The sequence below is a fragment of the Neopsephotus bourkii genome, unplaced genomic scaffold (assembly GCF_033783945.1).
Source record: "Neopsephotus bourkii isolate Nb327-2 ecotype Australia unplaced genomic scaffold, CSIRO-AGI_Nbou_v1 NB_178, whole genome shotgun sequence".
NCBI classification, from domain to species: domain Eukaryota; kingdom Metazoa; phylum Chordata; class Aves; order Psittaciformes; family Psittacidae; genus Neopsephotus; species Neopsephotus bourkii.
The window spans coordinates 127,627-154,274 of record NW_026900692.1 but is presented as its reverse complement, the minus strand read 5'-3'; the positions used below and the strand labels follow the sequence as shown (position 1 = coordinate 154,274).

The 26,648-nt window shown below is 37.8% G+C and overlaps 1 protein-coding gene across 3 annotated transcripts in view; it reads right to left on the bottom strand.

The window, feature by feature from the left end:
- Positions 1-2,175: 2,175 nt before the first annotated feature.
- Positions 2,176-26,648, bottom strand: part of FBXL17 (F-box and leucine rich repeat protein 17) — a 32,871-nt gene continuing 8,398 nt past the window's right edge. Inside the window, exons 2-5 of one of the 3 annotated variants that reach the window (XM_061375072.1) lie at positions 22,493-22,615; positions 19,925-20,182; positions 18,640-18,771; positions 2,176-2,769 (exon numbers count right to left, since the gene is read on the bottom strand). In XM_061375072.1, the coding sequence (XP_061231056.1) occupies positions 2,650-2,769; positions 18,640-18,771; positions 19,925-20,182; positions 22,493-22,615 (633 nt within the window). In that variant the 3' untranslated portion in view covers positions 2,176-2,649. Of the gene's footprint in view, positions 2,770-8,386; positions 8,922-9,752; positions 9,929-18,639; positions 18,772-19,924; positions 20,183-22,492; positions 22,616-26,648 lie in introns of those variants that run through there. The other 2 variants (XM_061375081.1, XM_061375086.1) reach the window with 2 other exon arrangements.

Genomic DNA, 26,648 nt, shown 5'->3' with positions numbered 1-26,648 from the left:
GAACCATGGCTACCACAGTGTTTTTAAAAAGCAAGTTTCATTTTCTTTTTACTCTAAGATATCAAGGGAAATAATAATGGACCTTTTACTCTCTAAAATATCTGACAATATACAGTCACACTTCCAGGTTTAACAAAAAAACACAACAGAAACTCATTACAAAAAGAAGCAACAAACAACACCATTGAAAATCTCTTTTAAAATACATTGAAAATTTAGTTTCTAGTTAGCAGCAAAAAGAACAATTTCTAATTGTTCATCTTATAAAAATCTGCTTTCAGTAAGATACACTGTACAGAATGTACACAGATACTTCTAAGTTTGAGTGGGAAAACAAATTCATAATTGAAATGCGACAATTATGCCTCCTAATATATTTTTTATTACTTTCACTGTATAAACACAGAAATCCATAAAAAAATGTACCACTAAGTATCTTTCATATACTAAAAAGGCTGCAGACATGAGGAAGTTAGCTTAAGTTCCAGTAAGTTCACTAAACAAAACACGGTATTTACAGACTTACGTCCTGAAACACCATGAAAAACCAACAAAGCTATTAAAAAAAAAAAAGTTTTGCAGGTGTGCACATATATAGAGATAAATATTTCACAAGTGAAATACTCTGTGGAACACCAAGTATAGCATAATATCATCACAACTGAAATGCTCATGGGTAATCACTTATAGTTTATTTATAGCTAGCTAGATCTTATATTCTGAAATACAGTAGAAATCTTTCTACACAAAAAAGTGTGTACTTGTAGTTTACACTTACACATCTCCACTCCTGTTTAAAAAAATGTGGTTACTTATGAAACTCAACAAAAATCAGAAAGCAAGCCTAACACATACCTTAATGAATACATTACCCCCCCAAAAAAATTAAACACTGCAGTTCTGAGCAAATCCCCAAAGTATTAATATTTTGTATGCAGTAATTCTTTAAAAAGATTCAAAAATGGCGATTACAGTAATTTATAATTTTCCTCAAAAATACTAAATACTAAAGCAAAATACTAATGTTTTTTCCTTAGTCAAAATGCAAAACCACTGAAAAATTCATCAGTGATACCCAGGGCTGGAAATAGAAAACCCAAGCCCTGCACACTGGACTTTTAGAGATTTTTTTTGAGGCTATAAAGTTCATGTCAGCATTACACAGCAAAGTACCTTTAATTGCCCCAAAGAAAAGGGAAATAAAACTCTTCCCTAACCACTTCAGCTTCCATCTTCACTCATTCACCGTACATCAAAGGGAATCAGCGCAACCTGACACACAAGGACTATTCCCCTTAGTGATCCGGCAGGTGCTGAGGCCAGACAGAAAGCCTGTTTTCCACAGCCCTTTACCTTGTTTGATCGCTGGTTACTTTTGATCTGACACTGCCCTCATGCTAGTAATGACTTCCCCCTCGCAGAACCACCTCGCATCTGTCACCCAGAATAAAGGGTATCACACTGCGCCCTGACAAGGCCTATGGCCATGAGATGTGCTGTTAGTGAAAGGCTCCCCAGCTCCCACCATTTCCAATTCAGCTCCCTTTGTTCTGCTGGGTACTGGGGCCAGGGCACCAGTGACAACAGAAAGGATTATACACCAGCTGTGAAGCTGAGCCTTCATGAATTTTTATCTTTTCATCTCAGCTTCATCGTGCCCTTAAACGCAGAGAACTTCATGGTGGTTACTATAAAATACATGTCCAACAAACATTATGGAAAATTCGTTTAAATCCTCTTTCCCTGGAAAAGAAAAGCCAGTGAATGTCCTCCAGTTATACTGAGAAGCACATTTTTCCCCAACTATTATTATTAGAGTTTTCCAACTGATCTTGTAAGGGGTCATTGATGCCAGCTGGCTGGTAGCACTGAAAGGGCAGAGAAAGTGAGAGGGGTAGGATATGATTTTCATTTAATCAACAAAGAATGTTCGAAACTTGTATCAGTGAGTTATTTATATCCATTTTTAATTTGGAACTACTGTGTGCTTAAAAGCCAGTAAGGAAAAATAGAGGATTTTAAATCAGATCACATGACTGGGGAATATATATATAAAAATAAAAAAAGAAAAAAGGTAAAAACTAGACTGTAGTCCTACACAAAATATAAATTCATTTTGATTTAGCTTTTAATTACAAGTACTTTTAATGGCATTGTTGTTTTAATTTCAGTGTAGTAACATACACTTGAAACATATACAGCCTTTTCTGGTCTGGAAGTCCAATTAAACAACTGAAACTCACTTCACAAAGGACACAATCTCACTTTTCCACATGGAAACATGGATTTGCATGGCATGAGCCAGAGACTGTTCTTAAAGATTATATATTTGATACCCTAAATAAAAAGATTCTGACTTCTACAGAATACTGCATATTCATATTTTAAAATTAATTGGACTGAACATACTTAGGAGTCTTTGGAAGTAACCTTTTGAGGACATAAGCATGAGATTAGGAGCACAATTATGTAAACTGCTCTATTTCCAAAACTGAAATCAGATACTCTAAATAGTATGTCTAATTAACACTTACATGATTAAGAATCAGTACCTCCAGTTACTATTTAAATTTTAACTAAGTTCTGTTGAAAATTCAACTAATTTTTCCAATTATTTCTTCTTAAAAATAGTAATCAAATTTCACAATGTCACTTGATGTTAAAATTGAAAAGCTGGAACAGTATCTGTTGAAGACTCCTGAACTTCATGTGACAAGATAACAGTGCATCACAACCTGCTGACATCCCCACATGCATCCTACAGTAATCCTGAACTGAAGTGAAAGAGGTCTCCTGCTCAGCCCTTTTCCATCAAGAAGCTCTAGACCACAATACTAACATAGCTGTGACTTACTGAATATGGTCCATCCTTGCAATTCCAGATAAAAAACATACAGGCAAAGGAAGACACTACAACAAGCTTTGTCAGACTTTGTGCAAGGCACTAACTGGGAATGCTAAAATACTGCAACCATATGACTGTATTGAAGTAAGCTGGTTACCTTAAAAGACAATGATTCTCGGAGGTTTTAACATAACCATGGTTTCCTAACAAAACACAGCATTTTCAAATAAAACAATCCCATTTTGACTGACAATTTATGCCACTGTCCATCCCTCCATCATCTTTGTTGCAAACTGAATTTTTTAAAGTGTCTTATTGGATAAATATTATGTAAATGAAAACAGAGTATCTGCAATACTTCTTGGCTTATCTGAACAGAATGGTATAACAAAATGCACATTAATCAAGTTGATGAGACATCTTTGCATACAGCAACCTATGTGAAACTTTAAATATCACCCAGAAGGCAAATATTTCATGTATTGTAGAATAATTTAAAAGAAAAAAAAAGAAAACAAAAAACAACAACCCAAAAAAACTCAGACAGTGGAAAAAAAAAAAGAACAAAAGTTTAGCAATCTTGAAAGGTAATCAAAACTATAATTATAAAGATAGCAGGCATTTATAGACTGCTAGTACTTTTCCACAAACAAAAGTTCATTGACATTATAACTTTAAAGGGAACAGATAACCAACTTCAAGAGGGAAAGACATATTTTTCCTGTCAAACAAGATAAAGAACAGCGTACAGATCCTGGACACTGAGGAACATTTACAATGACTGAGCATGAAGCTGTATCATTACAGGATTCGTTTCAGGCTTATCTTTACTTGAGACAAAATGGAAGCCATCTGAATGAGGTCAGCATAACACCAAGTCTAAGCTTGTCTTACATGTAAGCCTACACACTCAGCACTGTAACTAATGGCATGCACTCCCTAACAGTAGTGCATACAATGTGTTTGCACCTAGTTTTACTACCCGGGACAGGGGTTGAAACAAAAGAACAAAACACAAACACACACACGCACCTCACACACACTAGCTTCTCCCTACAGATCAAATCCTAGTGTGTAACTGGTTTGTGCAAAGCAGAACAGACCCCACTGTCAGCTGTGTGCCCTTAACTTGCTGATCATTTCTCCTCCCTTTTCATACAAGTCTTAACAATCTTGTTCTGATGAGGAATAGCAATTAAAAAAAAATTATTATTTTGTACTGGGTGGAAGAAGTATGCAATTCTTAATAGCATCAGAGAGACTTAAAGCTAAACAAGCTGACCTTGAACAAACTGTCACAAATACTGAAAATAAACAGTGGCAGTATACCAGGCAAACAGAAAAGTGCTCAACAGAATACTTGAGGGGAAAAAAAATAAAAATATCACTTTAATCAAATTAAAAGGATCTCAGTAACACTGAATAACAACAAGGTGAAAATTATGGGCTTGCATCATAATTGTAACTGCTCCTTGAATCTGACAAGAAATTAAGATCTGCAAAAAAAGCTACCCTCTGCCCCCTTTAAACAGTGAGCAAAAGATAACAATAATAATAATACAAAATCTTTACGAGAAAACTATTTCAATAAACTTTTTCAATACAGACCACTTGCATTATATAGAAAAAAGTGAGTTAGTTACAAAAAATAAATGCTATTTGTATGACATTAGATTCAGTAACAAAGACAAAACCTATGCAAGATCATTTAGCTTTAAGAGGAAATATGGTGAATATACAAAAACATACAAAGAACACACAAAAAAAAAACAAACTTTGTACTTCATAACATTTACTTTTTTTTTAATTAAGGTTCGCATTTAATGCTGATATTGTTAAATCGAAATTCTCAATCAGCAAAAGAATCCCATTTTTCCTTTTACCTGAAGCTTTGGAATTCTGTTTTTGTTAGCTTATTTGGGGAGCAGGGCACTTTGAAAAAGATGAGACACTAAAACCACTCCAAAGTCCAACATTCATTATAATAATAAATAAATATTTCCCCTGAAACATAATCAGGTTGAGGAAATTTTTCTTTCTGCACCCACCACCCATCCTGTGCAACTCACAGTGGTCAGAAAACAGACTTGTAGTTCCAGAAATAGAAAACTGAGGCAGAACTGTCAGCCTCAGTCCATCAGAAAATTCATCAAATCATGTTGTGTGTTGGACTCTTTAAAAAAAATAAATAAAATAAACAAAGCAAAACAAAACAAACCCACAATTTTGACAGCAGAGTTCTTCACCCTTACAGATGCATACAATTTAATTCAACTGAGTAAATTCTAAAATAGCAAATGTAAGCAATGCATAAATTGATACTGAAATTATTTACAATATCAAGTTTGTGTTTAGGAGGAGGAAAACAAGCAACAACATGAATGCTGCATGACAAAATGCCTTCAATTCTAACAGTAACTCAAGAACTGTACAAATAGCAGCTACTGGATAATGAGTAATTTAAAGCTTCACTATCTTTGTAATTCACATATAAAAAGTTTAAGAACTGATTTTGGCACTTGCTGTTCATAGATTCATACATAAATAGCTTAAAACCTGACCATGAATATTTTTTATTTAGTTAATAAAAAAAAAAAATCAGTGTTACTTTAAGAAATTGGATTTCACTGAGACATCAGAATACATGTAAATTAAGTTAGAAGTTCCCAAAGTTATAAATAAGGCACCATCACTGAATGGGTACCTTTGTAGTAGCCAGTTCTTTGCCTTGCCTTTACTTCACACAACTGTCTTTAAAAAGACAGTTCTGTGTAACCGAAATCCATTGCAAATGCTCATAAAATACACACAGCAGCACAGAATAAAACATGAAAATATCCATGTCAATTTATACCTGCAATCCATATGGTATAAGTCTACCTACTGCAAGAACACTCCAGTTCAGCAGTGATTTAATTTTTCCACATTGCTCTGTGTATCTATTTCACTTTCCAAAATGAATCCAAACGCATGTGTCATAATCCCTTATCAGCAGACTCAATGTTTTAAGATGTGATTCGCCCCACCTTTTCATTTTAAGGAAAATACCATGGCACATTTTCAAGAATGAACTTTACCAAGCTAGTCTGATGCTTCCCATCTACAGATTTTATTCCACACCCAAAAATTACTTGGGTTTTGGGGTTTTTTTTTTAAGACAAGATCACAAGGAGTAGCAATTAGTACCCCTCTGTGATAGAAAAGCAGCTTACATATACTCTCAGAAATAGTAACACTGATTACTTAAACATGTCCCTGAAGTTTTCTCCCTACTCCCCCCCCCAAAAAATAAGGAAGATATTTAGCCACCAATCCCCGTTCTTCTCCAGCAGCAGGCTGCAAGACTGGTTGTCTCTGAAGAACAGCACCACTCCATAAGATAACCTCTAATCCTCTGATTAGGTCTAGATTCAACTTTAAGGGGATCCATGGGGAAAAAGGTATGAATGAAGTTCAGTTGACCCCTTATGAAGTCTCTTTTCAATACCACAGAAGATGTAACTTCTGGGAAAGCAAGTGTAGTTTATTTGCCTTGTGGAACTGACCAACAAGGCTTTTTGAGAACTTTCTTCATTCTTTTTAATATCTAGGCTATATTCTCCAATTGATCATTAAAAAAAAAAAAAAAAAAAAGGCAATAACAAAAAAAACTCAAAAAAAGCCCACAAAAAAACTCTATCCCAGCCCAAACCAGTTCACTCACAAAATCATTCCTATGGTCATGTAGTCACACTCAGATGTTCCCAGACAGTCATAGCTCTATTATCCTGAACCCCTGAAAAACTTCAAAGGCTTAAAAATAATTCTGTATATTTATTAAAAAAAAAAAAAAAAAGAAAAAGATTTTTGCATAATGTCAGAGGAAAGTACAAACTCCATAAGGATGTAAAACAACCTTTGAATGCCATGGAGCAAGGAGACCAGAAGACAGACAGGAGTTGATGACTGAAGACCACACCAGCTGGACAGTCTTTAGAAAAGCCTCAGGCACAACAGAGCTTTCAAATGGTTAATATGAGAAAAATAATAAAAACAAAAAACAAGTTATGATACAAATCAGAACAAAGGAGGAACACTAAGATAAGCTCTGGGGAAAACACTGAAGCAAAGCTGCATATAGCTCTGAAAAGCAGAACTGTATGTTCAAGATTATCTAAATTACGTGCAATACTTATGTCTAAATTCCAGACAAACAGACTCTCATAAGCAACAGCATTCTGAATAAAACTAACAGTAGCAGTTCAAACACCATAGCAAATTCTACAATAAATAAGGCTGGAATTTCTAGGATGATGAAAAGTACATAAAATGTGGAACACCAAACCCAGGTTTAGGTCAGGATGACAAGTTTACAATTAAAAGACTTCAGCTAAGCAAGAAGATTTTTTCATCTGGGGCACTGATGCTCCAATTCACAAAATTACTACAATTTAACCCTGACTCACAGAAGACAGTATTTAGAATAATTTGAGCAGGTCATTCTCCATGCCCACTCAATTTGCCCTGTAACATATGTGCAACAATGTGGTATTTTGGTGACTCGGTACCTGAAGAGCACCCCGAGATATCAATGAGAGAACAGGAATATATTTTTTCCCAGATACTGGTCACCATAACAGCATGAGAGGAGGGAATGTAGATATTTGTAGAATTTACTTCCACTACACTTAACTGCATACAAGGTTTGATCTCTCATACTTAAAACTTTAAGCTATGTAAAGGTACAGTCAAGTCCTTCAGGAAACAAGGTGTTTTCATCCAGCTTCAGAAATTTCACAAGTTCATTCTTGTAGCTTCATAAAAAGTTTAACTGGAATTTGCTGGAACTGATGATATAAACAGTGACACCTGTTTCTCATTCGTTATTTTTACATAATCTTGCCCTACACAAATAAGAAAGTATTTGTACTGTCTTTGATGGATGCAAATTACCACCTTTTTAAAATAATGATACTGACAGTTTTAAGGATGTGCTTCATACTTGTGATAACTTTCAGTAAGAAGCACCACAGCTAACTGGGAGCAATATTATCAGATTTGATTTATTCTCCTCCCCCCAAAAGAAAACCCTAAGGAAAGTGATGATTGTTATTACAACTCAATTTAGGTGACTTCACTATCTAGCAGCACACCTTCTACTAAAACACATATTTTAGTGGGAAGATTTTTCACTCCAGTATCATGTAATTCTGTTTGTGACTAAAGGACCGCAGTAACACTTGGACCCTTAACCCAAACATCAACTGAATATGGATAGTTCAAACAATCAAAGAGGCTCCATATCCAGATACCAATCGCTTGTCACCAAGTTTTTAAACTAGATTAAAAGCTCAAATAACTTGTTCAATGATAACAGCAAAAGCCAAAACCACCACAAAGCAAACCACCGCCAAAAAAAAACCCAAACAAGGGCCCTACATTCCAGTTTCATTAAAGATCTATTATGTCCATTAAAATACATATAAGCCTATCCCACATAATTAAATATTTTGCTTAGTTCAGTGACATTTCATTAAGAAGATTGAAGTGTAAGTTAAATTTATTAATTATTGGAATCCAGAGGGAAAAAAAAATCACTGCATACGTCTTTTTCAGTATAGCAGTTACACATTATTACAGAGGTTTTATGGCTTCAGTAAAAGCCTCTTCTGAAGGCAACATGCTATTGCAACTTCCTATTCATTTGCTTTTACTTACATTAATTCTTTTACATAAAATGCTAACAGGGCAAATTAGACAAAATACCACAATAGTAAATAAATTGTATGTGCACCTTCTGAGCTGACTACTAATTACATTTTAACATTCGATTTGCACTTTGACAGAGCACTTAATAAAAAAAAAACACTGCATGCTCTAGAAATACAGAAATACCCTGTAAATACTATTCATTTCTGTACTGCCATTGCCTTTGGTATGTATTTCGATTGCAATATACAATGGCTCTTTCAATACCTATACAGAACACATAAAAATCAATTTATATGTAAAATTCCCACCTTGCTGCAAATTGCTTGTAGGTTGCTTTTAGGTTTTTCACAATATCTCCATCTATTTGGACTTTCAGTACCTGAATCTTCAATATTGAAAATATTATTCATTACAGGACTTAGTAAGTTTGATATACAAGTTCACTAACATGCCAGTCGTTCATGCACAGGCATCAGTGGACTTCACTTGAATATATAAATGAATATATAACCTTTTCTAATATTATATGAAAAATATATCATCTACAAGTATAAAATGAATTATCACCTTATAGTGTTGACCAAAAAATAGGAAAAATGTTCTGCATCAGCAACTTTTCCACTCCTATACTATTTCATTCTTCATTCGTCGTTAATTTACAATGTAGGTACTACACATTCTTATACATAGAATACTTATAAAAAGTGGTAACAAACTACAGCCTAAAGAATTATTGAGTAGTATAATAACTAATTTTTTATCAATATAAAAACTAAAATTTTTTAAACTACAGAGAGGTAGCATCATTAATCCATCACATGTAAATATAACAAAAGCGCAAAAGCATTAAGTCAGCAATACAGACTGCAACTCCATACATACACACACAGAGAGTACATGACTAGTCAAAACATCAGATAGTTGGTTCAAAAGTGCAATAAATGCACTACTTGCTTAAATTAAAAAGAAGAAAAAGAAAGAAAACAGAAGAAAGCACAGAGTAGCAAAACTGACCTTGTTATTAAGCCAGAGTATTTACATACACAAACATTTGAAAGAGGCATAAAACTAGCTTTACAAGAAAATTACAGTCTATACACACATTTTCTTTCTGCATAGCATACCATATATAAAGAACCTGCACTAGTATTTAGTAAGAGACTTAACTTGGGGAGCTGGCAATGAGACATGGAGTCATTCACTTCTACCAGTGGATATCTATCCACTATCACAAATGAGCATTCCAGTTGGCAGCCACAGTAACGACTGAGTGAGCATGGAGACTGAACAAGCCTCAACCCTCGCTAGAGATCTCTCTCTAGGTCAGGGTTTACAGCACTTTGGTGGGGCAGTGGGGTGTAGCTTGCAATGCTGTTGCTGCTCACACTGTACCTCTTTAATGGACAAAAAAAAGACTTCAGTTTCCAGTGCTATCAGTCTAAAGACTTTCATAAACTCTGAATTAATGAAATCATGTTAAAATGAAAATTTCTTTCACCTGCTTACATACAAAGTTTCCCCACTGAAAACAAATATTGAAGGGGGGGAGAGGATGTGGAACAGAAATCATACTAAAAGACAAAAGCATTAGCAAAAATTAAAAACAAACAACAAAAACAAGCAAAAACAAGCACTCCACATCTCTTGAGCAAAATCTCCTTCTTCAGAGGTGTCTTTTGAAAAATACAACATAGAAAAATACTTTCAGTATAACTTAAGGTACTTCATTTAAAATCCAAAATGTGGTGTTAAGCAGCAAGACAAAATTTATTACGCTAAGGGGCTCCTGACAAAAAGGGCTTAATCAGAACTAGTTTGCCTCTGACATTTTCTCTTGAAATATAACTGACAAGTGAGGCACTGGAACTACTTTTGGTTTATATTATAAAAAAAAAAAAAGTAGTAAATAAAAAAGGTGAATTAAGGAACAGTAGGTTGTCTACAATGTTTTCCTCAGGATCTCCAGCAATGGTTAGTTTCAACTCACCTTGTACTCAGTATATTCAGTACAGATCATAGCATCATCTTTGTCAGTGACATGGACAGTGGGATTGAGTGCGCCTTCAGCAAGTTTGCCAATGACACCAAGCTGTGTGGTTCGGTTGATACGCTGGAGGGAAGGAATGCCATCCAGAGGGACCTTGACACGCTTGTGAGGTGGGCTGATGCCAACCTCATGAAGCTTAACCATGACAAGTGCAAGGTCCCACACCTGGGTTAGAGCAATCCCAGGCACAGCTACAGGCTGGGAAGAGATTCAGAGCAGCCCTGTGGAGAAGGACTTTGGGGTGCTGGTTAATGAGAAAATGAACATGAGCCAGCTTCAGTGTGTGCCCACTGCCCAAATATCCAAGCATATACTGGGCTGCATCAAAAGGAGCATGACCAGCAGGTTGAAGGAGGTAATCCTGCCCCTCTACTCTGCTCTCATGAGACCTCACTTGGAGTATTGTGTGCAGTTCTGGTGTCCTCCACATAAAAAGGACATGGAACTGTTGGAACAAGTCCAGAGGAGGGCCACGAGGATGATAAGGGGACTGAAGCACCTCCCATATGAAAACAGGCTGAGAAAGTTGGGGCTGTTCAGCCTGGAGCCGAGAAGGCTGCGTGGAGGCCTCATAGCAGCCTCCAGTATCTGAAGGGGGCCTACAAGGATGCTGGGGACGGACTCTTCATTAAGGGCTGTAGTGAGAGGACAAGGGGTAATGGGTCAAAACTTAAACAAGAGAAGTTTAGATTGGCTAGAAGGAGGAAGTTTTTTACTGTAAGCGTGGTGAGGCACTGGAATGGGTTGCCCAAGGAAGTTGTGAATGCTCCACCCCTGGTGGTGTTCAAGGCCAGGCTGGACAGAGCCTTAGGTGACATGGTTTAGTGTGAAGTGTCCCTGCCCATGGCAGAGGAATTGGAACTAGATGATCTTAAGGTCCTTTCCAACCCTAACTATTCTATGATTCCATAATTATAATCACAGAATAATTTGGGTTGGAAGGGACCTAGACCAACCCCCCTGCAATAAGCAGGGACACCTCATACTAGATCATGTTACTCAGAGCCCCATCCAACCTGGCCTTCAATGTTTCCAGGGCACCTACCACCTCTCTGGAACATTTCTCAAACTCACTGTATTTTAAAAGAACATAAAATATCCTACAGTCTCCCAAATTTCTAGCCATTTTCTCCTTCCTGTTTTCTAACATTTAATGAGCTACACAAAGCAAACCTCTTCAAATGCTTCAATAAGAATCCAGACAACTATACTGCAAGACTCAAATGATACTTAGTTCATTAGGCTTTGTTATAGTAACAGTCTAAAGACATTTAAGAACTATTTAGACAGCAATCCTGGCAGCTGAACCAAAGAGAAAACAGGATCTATGGAACCAGCATAATATTCAGAAGTTATCTGCTGTTTACTGATAATTCCCTACAGTAAGAACAAAAAGACATTGTTACCACTACAAAGCCAATACTGCCACCTAAAGGTGATGACTAAGTATTGTATTTATGTATTTACTGCATATGTAACGTGTTTGACAAACTAAAATACAAGAGGCACTTTATTATTACTAGTGAATACTACCAGCCATGTCATCCATAAGGAGTTTCTGTGTTAGAAAGCTCTAGCGTAATACTTGACAGAGGATGAAGCATACTTGTACAAAGCTATGACATACAATGTTCATATAGAGAAATCAGTCTCAGTATTGGCATCATCCTTAATATGCATGCACATGTTTAGCAAGTAACCAGTCCTATATGTAGATTCTATCTCTAGAAAGAAAACCAGCAACGCTCCTGGAAACATGAGGTTTTAATATAAGGTGTGGGAGAAGGGAGGAAATCTTCAACAAGTTACAGTTCACAACTTCAAAACAATGAAATAAACTAGTGAGAAAGTATTTGGGGAAAGTATTAATAAATAAGCATGGGCAAGTGATTCATTTTCTGAAATTCTTCCAAGTAGAAGAACAGTTTTAAGCAGTTATATGTAAAGCACACTCTCTAGCAATATCCTTCCCCAAAAGTCTCTTTTGTTTATTTGCTACCAATAAAAAAAGCAAAACATTTGTAGATATTCTAAACTTCAGTAGCTCACATCATCAGATGACGTGCAGTTCATAAGCTTCATAATACCGACTCTTCTCCTCAGTCAGCTTGCCTGGACTAAACCCAAAGCAAAGTACTCCTTTCCACATTTGCCCTGTGTCATGCACAGGCCACACTGCTGAATTTAAGTGGTTTGTAGTTGAGGTGTATGAAAAAAAAAAGATAACTGATTCTCAAAGTAAAAAAAGGGGTGGTGAAGTAAAAAAACCTCAGTAAAAAAACTGTAACAATAAGTAAATCAGATTACACTATGCTGTGATTCTTCAGAAGACATGAGTTTATTTTGTCCTATAGATTTTCATACTATGTTTATTCCAGCCAATGCTTTAAAAAGATATGTTAAGTATTTAACTATGTGACATAAAACTGAAATGTCTGATTTAGTCTATGTTAATTCTTTTTTACTGAAAATAAAAAGGTATATTATTCATATATCCCAAGTATTATAGTTTCTGTCAAATGTAGCATCACAGCACAAATTTCTACTATGTATTATTATCTGCTACAACTGGAGAGGTGGGCAGAACACAAATAGAATACTCACCTTCAAAAACACCATTAAATAATTACCGGTAAAATATTTATCATAAAAGTGCTCTCACGCATAGAGCAAGAAAAAGACCATTAAAGAACTATCATGGTTTAAGACCAGCTGGTAACTCAGACACACATGTGGCAAACCACACATATAGGTTACCAGAGAAGGAAGAATCCTCTTCTATTCTTCTGCCAACAAATGGGGAAAGGAGCAAGGAAATACTCAAGGCTCTAGCTTCTGGGCTAAAAAACAAATCAACTAATAATGAAGGTTGCTAAAGACCTTCCCTGTTCTCTGTTTCATCAGCAAAACTCCTAAGAGACAAAAGAGGGAAGAAGAAAGCATCCTCATTAGTGGAAGGAAGATTGGGAGCTGGGAAGGGTTTTGGATGTGTATATATATATTTATGTACACACATATACACACACACATATGTATATATATCTGTGTGTGTTTGGATGTATATATATATTTATATACATATGTATATTTATATACACACACGTGTGTATATATACACACATATATATACATACATATGTGTGCGTGTATATGTGTATATAAATTTATATACACATATATATTTATAGACACACATATATATATACACACACATATGTGTGTGTGTGTATATGGGTGTACATAAATATATATATACACATCCAAAACCCTTCCCAGCTCCCAATCTTAGTTGGGAAGAGTTTTGGGAGCTGGGAAGAGTTTTGGATGTGTATATATATATTTATATACACACACATATATATACACGCACATATATATGCGTGTGTATATATAGACATGCATATATATGTGTATGTATATATGTGCGTGTATATATATGTGTGTGTATATAAATATATATATACACATCCACATACATATGTGTGTATACATATATACACACGTGTGTATATATACATACACACACACGTGTGTATACACACACACACGAGACAAGAGTAATGGTATATTGAAAACTGTGGGATCTGAGCATGACGGGCTGTGGTGTGGAATACCCCTTTGGTCAGTTTGGGTCAGGTGTCCTGTCTCTGCCTCTTCCCAGCTTCCCCTCCTCCCTGGAAGAGCATGAGACTCAGAAAATCCTTGGGCAGAGAAACATTACTGAGCAACAACTAAACACATCAGTGCTATCAGCCCTGTTCCCAGGCTGAAAGTCAAAAACACAGCACTGCACCAGATACTAAGACGGAGAAAAATGACTGCTACTGCTGAACTCAGGACACAAACACTGTTTCTTGGGCCAAAACCAGGTTATCTTTAAACATCCTAAAAAGGAAACCATGTTTACTGTGATTGGACAGAGTCATCCTAGAAATGTAATCAAATTAGATCATAATCATCTTAACATCTGAAAAACATCAGAGAAATGATTTGTCTAAATCACAGACTTCACAATATCATTTCACTGGAAAGGGAAAAATGCTGCCAGCATTCTAACTGTAGTAACTTAGCTGCAGTATTACTTCACATCTACCCCTACACAACCTTAAAAAAAGAGGAAGTATGGGAAGAAAGTATAATTAGGAATGTTGTCATTCTATTGCAGTATCTGAAAGTCCACTGCCCGTCAGCTTTAGAAGCTCCTCCTCCTCATCCACACTAATTCACCAGGAAAGAACACAGACCCTGGGTGGAACAGGGAGGTACAAATATGTAACTGCCACCGGCTAAGTTTCAGCAACCATTGTGCTATAATTTACCCATTAAGTCACTCGGTTAAGGAAAGGCAATTAAAAACAAATTAGTGCTTAAAATCAGCATAGTTAAGTGGAGAAGGCTTTTCCCAGCTCTAAAAAGAGTTATCAAATTTAGATCTACTCTATTCATAACAACAAAGTGGAGAGTTTAAAAACTGCCCGTAGAAATTGCTCCTGGGAGCAATCCTTCCCTTAGGGTGCGCTTAGTAATCAACAGACGCATTCTGCATCTCTAGTCAAAGAAGTCACAGAACCCTTAAAATCTTTTAGGGCTTCATTCTTCTAGGGAGTGCTGCAATGAAAAGTACTCAGTGAGAGTACTGCATGTCAGTGTGAAGCAGTTCTCTTCTTTTGTTGCAGGTAAAGCTACATACTGTCTATCTGGAGTTTAACAACAAAAAAAGCACTTAACAGAAAGTTAACAAATTAACCAAGCCATCTTCCAACAGCTTCATTCATATTAAAATTATTCACAAGGTAAACACAAAACTTATACTCACAGCATTCAATCCCAGACATAACCATAAAATAACAAGTCTAATTAAACACAGCCAAGAAGCCATTTCCCAGTTTCTTCCTGACTGAGTTATAATCTCTTCTTCCACTTACACTGAATTTCTGTGAGACGGACTGATTGTACCAGACTGCTTAGAAACAGGTAAGGAAAGACAACTCAATGTACTGGCACACTTAACAAGTTCTGAAATATTTTAGGGTTTTTTCCCCTGCTAGGTTTTCGAATCAGACATTTTTCAGAAAAGATGCTTTGCATATAATTATTCTTCCATTCAAAGGACAGAGGAAAAAAAAAAACCAAAACCCACACACTATGAAGAGATATGAATCAAACAGTTACACAAAAAAAACAACAACCTTGTGTTGTCAAGTTAGCCTTACAATGTCCACTTTTTCCTCATACATCACTGCACCCACTTATTGTTTGCAGCTTTCACTTATTACCACATCATGATCAGCATTTCAAAGAAGGAAAGTGTCTTTTTTTCTGTGAAATGCCTCAGATATTAAACAATCAGAACATGAATTCTTCCCTCTCTGTTTCTGCTCAGCAGCCTGATAATGGAGTTACTTAGCAACAGATGAAGCAACTGAACTGTATTGCCTGATCCACATTTCACTGTATAGCAGCACTAACAAAGGCATTATTTAGCTGATGGTTGCCTCTGTATAGATGTATTTTTGACGTACAAAATCCATTAGTCCGAGACACACCTACATGAAAACGCAGGCATCACATACCATCTATAATGGACTACACATTTTGAAATTAACAGAAATTGCTTGTAAGAGTCACATGATTTTGAGCATCTCTGAAAAGGAGGAAACAAGAAAATATGAAACACCCAGAGTAGATTTAAAGTATTTACACAGAAGCTAGAGAAGCTGTTTAAAAAAGGAGGCAGAAGGGAAAGGAGTCTTCTTCCTATACCAGATTGACCATCTGTGAACTTCAGATACACAAACTCATATGTCAAATTCTTGCCACAGAATATTTTTATTTCAGACAATGAATACTTTGTAGTTTTGAAAATACAAGTTTCCCCAAACCACCTTCTTCCCCAAAAGTGTAGCAAGTGCCACAGCAAATATTAGCAGTTGTTTTACTTTAGAAGGCGCTCTTAAAAACAAACGTAACCCACAGAATTTGACAAATCACAGTGCAATTATCATTTGCCACCAACCGTGACTCCCTTGTGAGCTAACTCTACGGCATTAAACATAACTACCTTGTCTTTCTATTATTTTTCAAAGTGAAAATGTTTCTTTTACAACTGCATGAGAATTTCTTGCAAGTTGCCTTGGTTCATCATACAAAATTACACTTCCAGAAAGATTTTAATGTCTCTTCCCCCAGCAAGGTAAAAGCACATCAGTTTCTGCAGCTTGGTCATCTAGTGAAATCATTCGAGCGTTATTTTATTCTAAATATTCAGCACATGGAGTTCACGGTTTTGTAAATTATTCCATGTTTGCATTTCCAGTCCAAGATTTAAGGAGCTGAACTTGGACTTTACAAAGCTAAACCAAGTCTGACCCAATTTTATTTGTTCCTTAAAAATTAAGATTAGGCAGCAGCTTTAAACAACACTACACATTTAAAAAAAATAAACTACATTCATGAAGAGTTGTGCAAAGGGTTAGTTTTCGTAAGTCGTTTGACAAAATTTCAGAAATGATGAAATTATGAAAAGGAAGCTTCTGAGAGTATGTATTTTTGTCTTATTTCCAATGAAAAATTAATGTTACATTTCCAATAATGAGGGCAACCAAACTGCAAGTGAAGAACATCTTTCCCATTTGTCTTGAAAAACAGGAAGATACTTCCTATGTCCTATTCCAACTGGTAATTTAGATGACATTTCAGATGGTAAAACCACAAAACTTTTGAGCGTTAACAATTGTAGTGTCAACTTTTTAGGTTACATTTCAGACTATAAAGAGAATAAAAACTTCAATGTAAATAACCATAATATGTATTTATAAGAACATCCTCTAATGATCATGCACTTATGTAGGCATTTGTATATAAAACAATCTTTATGTACAATTAAGTAATGTTCCATGTACAGCTATGCAGACCTTAAGTGTGCAAAAGTTTTTTCCTCTTTCATTCAAAGATAAATTATACTTTGAATTTCCCTACCTTCTTCCAGTTAATTTTTTCAGGAGTATGCTTTCCTTCCACACTCCTCAGAATTTTCATTTCTATTTATTTATTTTAACCAAAATATTTTCATGCATTAAGATAAATACTGCAAGGACTAATGCTGACAGTACTCAAGATTTTATTTAGAGGAGGAGAGGACACATCCTTTTTTTCTGCGTATGAACCATTTCAAGATCTCAGTTTTGGTCGTTAGCTCCTATTTCTCAACTTTCTACATTTCTTCAAAACCAATAAATGGCAGGTTGTAGGGTTTTTTAAACAGAAACCATTCTCAAATGAACCATCTCAGGCATTAGTTCATGTTTGCTACTTGAAGCCAAATACATAATGACTGAGTACAAGGTATGTTGTTTTGTTACAAATACAATTTATTTGTTCCAGTTCAACAGCTTTCAAACTGAAGATTATAAGCCTGACGTCAGCTCATAATTAAGAATTCCAGTGCAAGCAAATTTGTCTACTTACCTGAAAAAAAAAAATAGAAAAAGACAGTGTTCTACTATACCATTTAGCAGATACTGGCTTTTCACATTAGAAACAAATCATTTCAAAGACTACTTATAATTAAGGACACAAGACAGTTTTATTGCTTCCTTCTACCAGCACAGGCACACTACTGCATCCTGACAAGAAAGTGACATATTTCAAGAAAAGATTATTAGAGCACACTAAACAACCCAACCTCCAAAAACCTTTTCATTTCTGTAAATATGCACTTCTTACTGTAGGAAAACAGTGGTATAAAGAAAAGAAACATTCCGTATGGACTAAGCATTTTCTGTACATACTGGTCATCTTCCAAGCAATTACTTCCATGTAACATCATGCTGAACCCAAAAGTTAATATGCATGGGGATTAGCATTAGTTTAACTTCTAGTTTGAGTGATCTTTTGAGCTCTCTCTGTAGAGCCCAAATTTTCACAGCTAGACAACATTTTTAAGCAATTCACTGCCAAAAAGTGGCTATTCTGAAGAAAGTTTTGACAATGAAAAGCAAGAGAAAGCTCTAACAATGAAAACACTATGGGGAAAAAAATCAGGACATGTACTTACTAATTTGTTTTCTTGCATGTATATTCTTTGCAGTTTCAGGCAGCCTTTAGCTATAATGATCATTCCTTCATCTGAGATCTTGTAACACTGCCCAAAATGAATGTCTTTCAATTCTCTGCATTTTGAACCCAGCTGCAATTAAAGAAATCAAAATAATTATTTCAAAATAAAGGGGAAGGAAAAAAAAAGAAAAAAAAAAAACAAATACAAAACAAAACAAAAAAAAAGCCACCAGGATTTGACTGAACTGGAAATTTGGGAGTTCAGCTTGCTTCCTGGTTCTCTGCCACCCCTTAAAGATTATCCTTCTTTGCAGGTTTTGCAAGTACTATCACAAACAAAGAAGATTATAATTACATACACGATAAAATGAAGTTGTTAACTACAGTCAACAAAATGGATCTAAAAGCAGCACCTAAGAACCAAGTTATTTTTTGAGCATATATATAAGTACCTAATGCCTGTATGCCAGAGCACTGATAGCATATTTAGCACAACTACTTCATAGAATCACAGAATAGTTAGGGTTGGAAAGGATAGTAGGTAGGAAAGGATCTCAAGATCATCAGGTTCCAACCCCGCTGCCATGGGCAGGGACACCTCGCTCTAAACCGTATCACCCAAGGCCTCCTCCAACCTGGCCTTGAACACTGCCAGGGATGGAGCATTCACAACCTCCCTGGACGACCTATTCCAGTGCCTCACCACCCTAACAGGAAAGAACTTCCTCCTTATATCCAATCTAAACTTCCCCTGTTTAAGTTTTAACCCATTACCCCTTGTCCTACCACTACAGTCCCTAATGAAGAGTCCATCCCCAGCATCCCTATATGCCCCCTTCAGATACTGGAAGGCTGCTATGAGGTCTCCACGCAGCTCCTTTAACATAAACGAAAGAGTTGATGAAAACATCCTGCGTGTCTAACAAATAAAGATCTCAGCCACCTTTGGCTTTCATGATGCAAAAAGATTTACTTAAGCACTGATTTCAAGTTACAACTAAGCTCAGCAAAAATTAATTAGCCAGAGGTGAAGTACAGGATGTCAAACTAAAGATTACATTCATGCAACGCTTGGGTATTTTTAAAAAAGTACACAGAGGCTCTGGAAAATAACATTTACTGTACTGAGAAAATACATCCATAAACCAATTTTTTAAGTCAAAGAGGTCATCTGATTTTAATTACATCCTAGAGGACGGTACCTTCTTCCATGTCACTTCTTGTACTTGGCAAGAAGCTGGAAGACACTAATTTATAAAGAAATCAGTGGAAAGGATGGTTACCTGCTTCAGGCCTTCATCAGTGAGTCTGTCTTGATTGCCTACATGCACTTTCTGAAGAAGAGGACACTGAGAGGCAACTGCAATAATAGAGGTATCAGAAAGTTGTTTACACCTGTAGGCAGTATACCTTAGGAGTCCAGGACACTTAATAGCTAATATGCATACTCCTGTATCAGATATATTGCGACAATCAGAAATATTGATTTCAGTAATATTCTGGCTTCTTGATGCTATCTTTTCCAACAGCTCATCAGTGACCTGCAAAGAAAATCCAAATATTAAAATTTTTTTTCATAAGCATCTTTAACTTCACTAGCATAAAACCTACTATTTGTAAGATGCATTTTTTTAAGCTACTGGGTGAATGAAGATATTTGTTTTCCCAAGATAAGAGCATACTGGTATAATCAGTTTTACAGTTATCTTTAAAAGAATTCTGCTTCAATTCTTTGAGTTAATGGTCCGCTTCACATTTTAGACAATTCTCCATGCTTTAGAAAAAAAAGGACTTGCTTGCTCTTCTATAGCAGCATTCTACTTACATACCTAAGGTAGCATTTACAAAGAAGCAAAGAGTTTATAGGTCCCTGAAATGCAACAGTTTCTAGGCTTCGGTAACCATCCAAAACCAGCTGCCAGTGGATAAATACCATAGCAATGCAGGTACCAATGGGGTTTTTAACAGTCGAAAATAGTCACCTAAAGGTAGCAGTGAATGAAAGGGATCAGAAGGAAAGAACAGCATAGCAGGAAAAAAATGATTAAAACCTAGAAGTTTCCTCATGTTATTTGTTCAGTTTTAAAACAGAACACTTACATATTTTAAGTGTTAGTCTATGAAAGACCATTAAAACAGATACATGCGCTATTTCCCAGAGATCCTTTGAAGAAAAAAGGTTCTATCCACTTTGTACTTTGTACCTAAGTACATTGTACTTAGTTAATACTTCAATAATTTTAAAAGAAACCAGTCCTACAAAACAGGCAAGAAACCCAAGTCATTCTTCATGCTCAAAATTCCAAGTAAAAATAAACAAAACCAAAGCAGGTAAGACAATGCATGGAACTCCCTCACTTTAAAAGTTTAAGTCACCTGACATGACACCTGATGAAAGTCTTTCTAACAATACCATTCAGGAATATACATCCACCACTTAGCATAGATGAGATTTAGTCTTAAGCCTGGAGAGGGCGAAAGAGCAGCCCAAATCCTTTTGTCTTTCTCTTAAACAGCTGAGAAGCAAACACTTTGCTACATTCAAACTTTTCCATTAGTAGTAAGTCTAGTCTTTTTTCTTCCTATTTCGTCAGGCAGCTGTTAGATAGAAAACACGACAAATTGGAAAAAAAAACCAAAAAATAAACCATGAACACCACCTAAACGAAAACCTCCCTGCCAAAAACAAACAAAAAAACACAACAAAAGAAAGCACCACACAACCAACAAACCAAAATAAAAAAAACAGCAACACCAACAATAACCAAAATAACGAAACCACCAAACCCACATCACCACACACAGCAGGATAACATTTTTGCTTAAAACTGGTTTAAGAACTCACTTTTATTGAGACCCCAACATACCTAACAGGCAAAACCATGAAAAACCTTTGCAGCAGGAATAAGGCTACCCATCAAGATAGTGAGAAAAAAAAAGACTTAACTTGGCACATACTACCCGCAGGGCAGAAAGATGGACCTCTGGTCTGGGTCTGCTTTGGAGTCACTTAAGAAGAACCAGACCATCTACTATATGATTTTTCCATAATGGTTCAGAAATATGTTATCTAGTAACTCCAAAAGCTAGAGAACTTGCATGCTTTCGTATGCATTGGTGATTTGAAAAGAGTGTACATGTGATATTATTTATGTCCAACACAGAGGACTTAATGTTGCTGCTGCTTTAAATGGGACTTTCCAGTACTTGTTTCCTTGCACACTATACTTTCATAAAGTTCATAAATCTCTGCAACTAACTGAACAACAAGAAAGCTAAATTAGATGGCCAAACAACACAGACACCCTTAAAAGAAGTTTTCTAAGGAGGAAAGTTACTCTCAGCAAACTCACGCTATGCTCTGTAAGGATCTCACTAAATTAAATCCATGAACCCCAAACATACTTAATGCTAGGATCAGGTAAAGGCCTAAAAAGACGCTGTCAGTTTTGTGATCAGTAGGAGCCAAATCAGTTGAAGAAAAATTAAAGAAAATTTGTTAAAACAAATAGAGCAAGCACCAGTTACGTGCTTCTTCAAACTAGGACATCTTTAGAAAAGATCATTAATTGGGTCCTTCAATTAAAATGAAGTCTGATAGTTCTTATGAATGGAACTACCACTACCTGATTTTGAACAGTGCTTGAGCTCACACTGTTTAAAAAATGAACAGTTGGGAGAAGCTACATTTAAAAGAGTTAATCTAAGGGGTCCAGATATTTTCAGGCTCTAGTAGAAAAATCCCTGAAAGTACAGACATCACCATTTTATGTAGTTCTTTGGCTCAACTTTGGTTAAAGTACAAGTTCTGAGAACAAATCCTGAGTAGTCAAAATATGGTATCTCCATACCTGTTGACGACTGCTGAGATCCAGTTGCTTCCAAAACTGAAAATCTAAACAGAGGTCACGCCAATATTTACAGACTAGTGATGCTGAAAGGCAACGCTCATTCAGGGATAAGTTGGAAAATATCTGTAAAGGAGAAAAAATATTGTCAGAAGTAATCATATTTTAGATACAGAAATATTATATTACTAAACCATCTTGTAAAACAAATGTATCAGAAAGCACTGCGACATTCTAGAACTTGCCAGAACTCGATTAATTAAGGACAATAACAAAAATATCTATATCCCACATGTCCTGGGTTTAGCAGTAGCAGTCATTTTTTTTCCTCTTTCTTGGTAGCTGGTGCAGTGCTGTGTTTTAACTTGCGGGCTGGGAACAAAGCTGATAAAAATGATGTTTTGGTTTGGCCAAGGACTTTGTGAGCCTCATGCTCTGCCAGGGAGGAGGGGAAGCTGGGAGCAAGCAGAGACAGGACACCTGACCCAAACTGACCAAAGAGGTATTCCATACCACAGCACGTCATGCCCAGGATGTAACTGGGAGGGACCCAGAAGGGCTGGGAGGACTGCAGGGTTGGAGGAGGTATTGGCTGGTGCTTGGTCGGGCTGGGGGGGGGCGAGTAATCGGTCGCCTGGAGATGAGGTGTTGTATTCTCTTCTCTTGTATTTCCTTTATCATTACTATTATTGGTGGTAGCAGTAGTGATTTGTGTTATACTGATGGCAGAGGGTTGACCAATGTACAGGGGGGTTGTACAGGGGGTTTGGAGGAATTCGATTGCTTAAGCAGAGGTATTGTCTGTACCTATCATGCCTACTAAGCAGAACAAAAGCACTAGCTATTGATAAGGAAAAGCAGACACTTGGTTCTATTGACAAGGAAAAGCAGACACCTGATTCTACTGATAAGCACCTATTGATAGGGAAAAAGCAGACCCCTGAATCTACTGTTAAGGGGGAGAAGCAGATGGTTGATGGCTGGGACCAAACCCTAAGGCCATACGTGAAGACTCAAAGGTGAAAAGTTCAAGAAGAGGAAGACTCATTTACTTCATCTTGAAGACCCCCACCCACAGGAGGAAGACTCATTTACTTCATCTTGAGACCCCTGCCCATGACCAGAGGGGGCACTGCGCAGGTGCAAAGGACCTTCTAGCTCACTGTAATACAAAGCGGGGACAGGACATGAATATGTATAGGCGTATGGTGCAACCTTATAAATGTAGAGGGAAACAACACTGAGGCATGCATGACTTTGAGGAATTATCCCCGTGCATCTCAGCGCTGAATAAAAAGCATACCTACTTTACAACTTCAACGAGTTGTGGAGTCAATCCGTGCATCAATACCTTAGCTACTAAACTGTTCTTATCTCAACCCGTGGGAGTTGCATTCTTTCTGATTCTCCTCTCCGTCCCTACAGGAGTAGGGGGAGGGCAAGAAAGGGGGGGGAGTGGGTAACAAGCTGTCTGGGTGGGGTTAAACCACGACAGTTCTTTTGGCGCCCAACGTGGAGCTCAAAGGGGTTGAGATAACGACAGATCTGACTGGATTAATAGTCACTCGTCACAATGCTGATTTATTGGCTCTCAGAGTTGTTCCTCTTGATCTCACAGCTTCAGAATGCTGTAACTTACTTAGAGCCGGTATTTGCTGTGTTAGTGTTTATCAAGTGTGGGGCTTGGGCTAAGGTTCCTGTCTCACTGTACTTTATGGCAATGACTTGTAATACGGGCGGGTTCCGGCAGCAGGGATGGACGGACGTGGCCGTGGACTGGTCCCTGGCTGTCCGGCTGCTCTTCACCGTCCTGGCCCTCGCCCTCGCCTCCGTCTGCGTGAGGCCACAGCGAGCTGAGGGGAAGCGGCCCCAGGAGCCGGCGGCTGCTGAAGCGGCCCGGGAGAGCGGCCCCGGGCACCAAGCAGGAGCAGGGCCGGAGGCCGGCAGGGAGCAGCTGTCGGTGGAGGAAGCCGGGGTGGTCAAGGAGCGGAAGGAGGTGGCTGCCAAGCAGCGGGAGAAGGCGGTGGAGGAGCCGAGAACCGCAGAGGAGCCGAGCCCCGCAGCCAAGAGCATTCCCCGGAAGCCGCCCGCCAAGCCCCAGGAGGACGCAGGAGGCCCCGCAGGACTTCCCAGCAAGGCAGAGGAGGAAGAGCTGGACTCCGGAAAAAGAGAAGCTGGTGGTGGGAGAGCCGGCAAGCACAGCAGCTACACCAGCCCCAGTGACAAGCACGGCAGCTACACCAGCACCAGTGACAAGTACAGCAGCATCGTTTGAGAGTTGTGAAGGTCTTGAATGTTTTTTGGGTATCATTGAGACCTGCCTGCTGATTGTGATGGGGATCAGCATGCTGGCACACACACAGAGTGTGTTTTACCCACCACCATTTTGTTTGATCTCAAAAGTTAAGCAGAGTCGGGTTTGGGTCTTTTCTAGGGTTAGACGACGATATGGGAGAACCAAGAGGTTTCCCCCAAGGCTGGACAGCCATGAGTGGCAGGGTGTGTGGGATAGTATGGGCAAGTATCTAGTCCACTGGGCCCCTCCAGTGCTTTGGAAACATTAGAGATGGAAGGCAGCTGTACGGAGGCCCCAGCAACAAGCTGCAGAAACTGCTGAAGGGGACAATGAATTATTTTGAGCCTGGTCGGCCCATGACCCTTAAGGCCATCAGAGCAGAGATGCAACATCGTGATGGACTCATGATCGAGGGGTGGACTTAGCAATGGACACTGTTGCCCAGGTTATTCACAAGTGTAAACACTGCACACAGTCTCTCCTGCTCTGGAAGACTGGTACAAGAGATGGAGCCTGGTATCATGGACAAGATGGACTCAGCAGCTTTATAGGGCCTGGCCCATGCACTACGATAAGAGTGCACTTAGGTAAGAGTGATGGTATATTGAAAACGTGGGATCTGAGCATGACGTGAATGGTATGGAATAAGGGGTGGATAATGACCTGGGTTTAGCAGTAGCAGTCATTTTTTTCTCTTATTTCTTGGTAGCTGGTGCAGTGCTGTGTTTTAACTTTCGGGCTGGGAACAAAGCTGATAAAAATGTTTTGGTTTGGCCAAGGACTTTGTGAGCCTCATGCTCTGCCAGGGAGGAGGGGAAGCCGGGAGGAAGCAGAGACAGGACACCTGACCCAAACTGACCAAAGAGGTATTCCATACCACAGCACATCATGCCCAGGATGTAACTGGGAGATACCCGGACTGCAGGGTTGGAGGAGGTATTGGTCGGTGCTTGGTCGGGCTGGGGGGGCAAGTTATCGGTCGCCTGGTGATGAGGTGTTGTATTCTCTTCCCTTGTTATTTCCTTTATCATTACTATTATTGGTGGTAGCAGTAGTGATTTGTGTTATACCTTAGTTACTAAACTGTTCTTATCTCAACCTGTGGGAGTTGCATTCTTTTTGATTCTCCTCTCTGTCCCTCCAGGAGTAGGGGGAGGGCAAGAAGGGGGGGGAGTGGGTAACAAGCTGTCTGGGTGGGGTTAAACCACGACATCACAACAGCTGACAATATTAATAAGTCACATTAGCACAACCAACAACAGAATGTTTCCTACTTAAGCACTCATTTCTTAGACAAATTCAAATGTGCTTCTGAGAAGGCATACCTGAAGAATTACAAATAGAAATGTTAGCTCAACATTACTTTCAAGTCATTTAAAAGGTGCTTCCATTCCTACTCTTAACTGAATTGAAAAGAAGACTCACAAGGGTACTAAAACATGAGTCTTGTGGGAAGAGGGCATGGGACAGTAGAGCAGATCAGCAGAGCAAATCAGTGTCATACAAGGAAACTAAGCACAGAATTAGCATTCTGTTCCCCAAGGTTTTGAGCACAACAGCAGCTTCCAAAAAAAAAAAAAAAAAAAAACTGTAACTTTATGGCAGTCTCCTAAACTGCAGTTAAATTTGTTATATTCAGCCCTTCCTCTGAAGAGCTGTTGCTTATTAATAAATACAAAAAGAAAGTCTGTCAAGAGTTACATACAAAGGTACCCTGTAACTACAAATGAATTTTAATCTACACGTCATCCTATTATGAAAAAAGGCCATTACAGCATTAAGATACCTATACACAAATACAGACTGCAAAAACATGAAACAGTCCTCCTACTAAACTGATAAGGACATCAAGTACTAAACAGA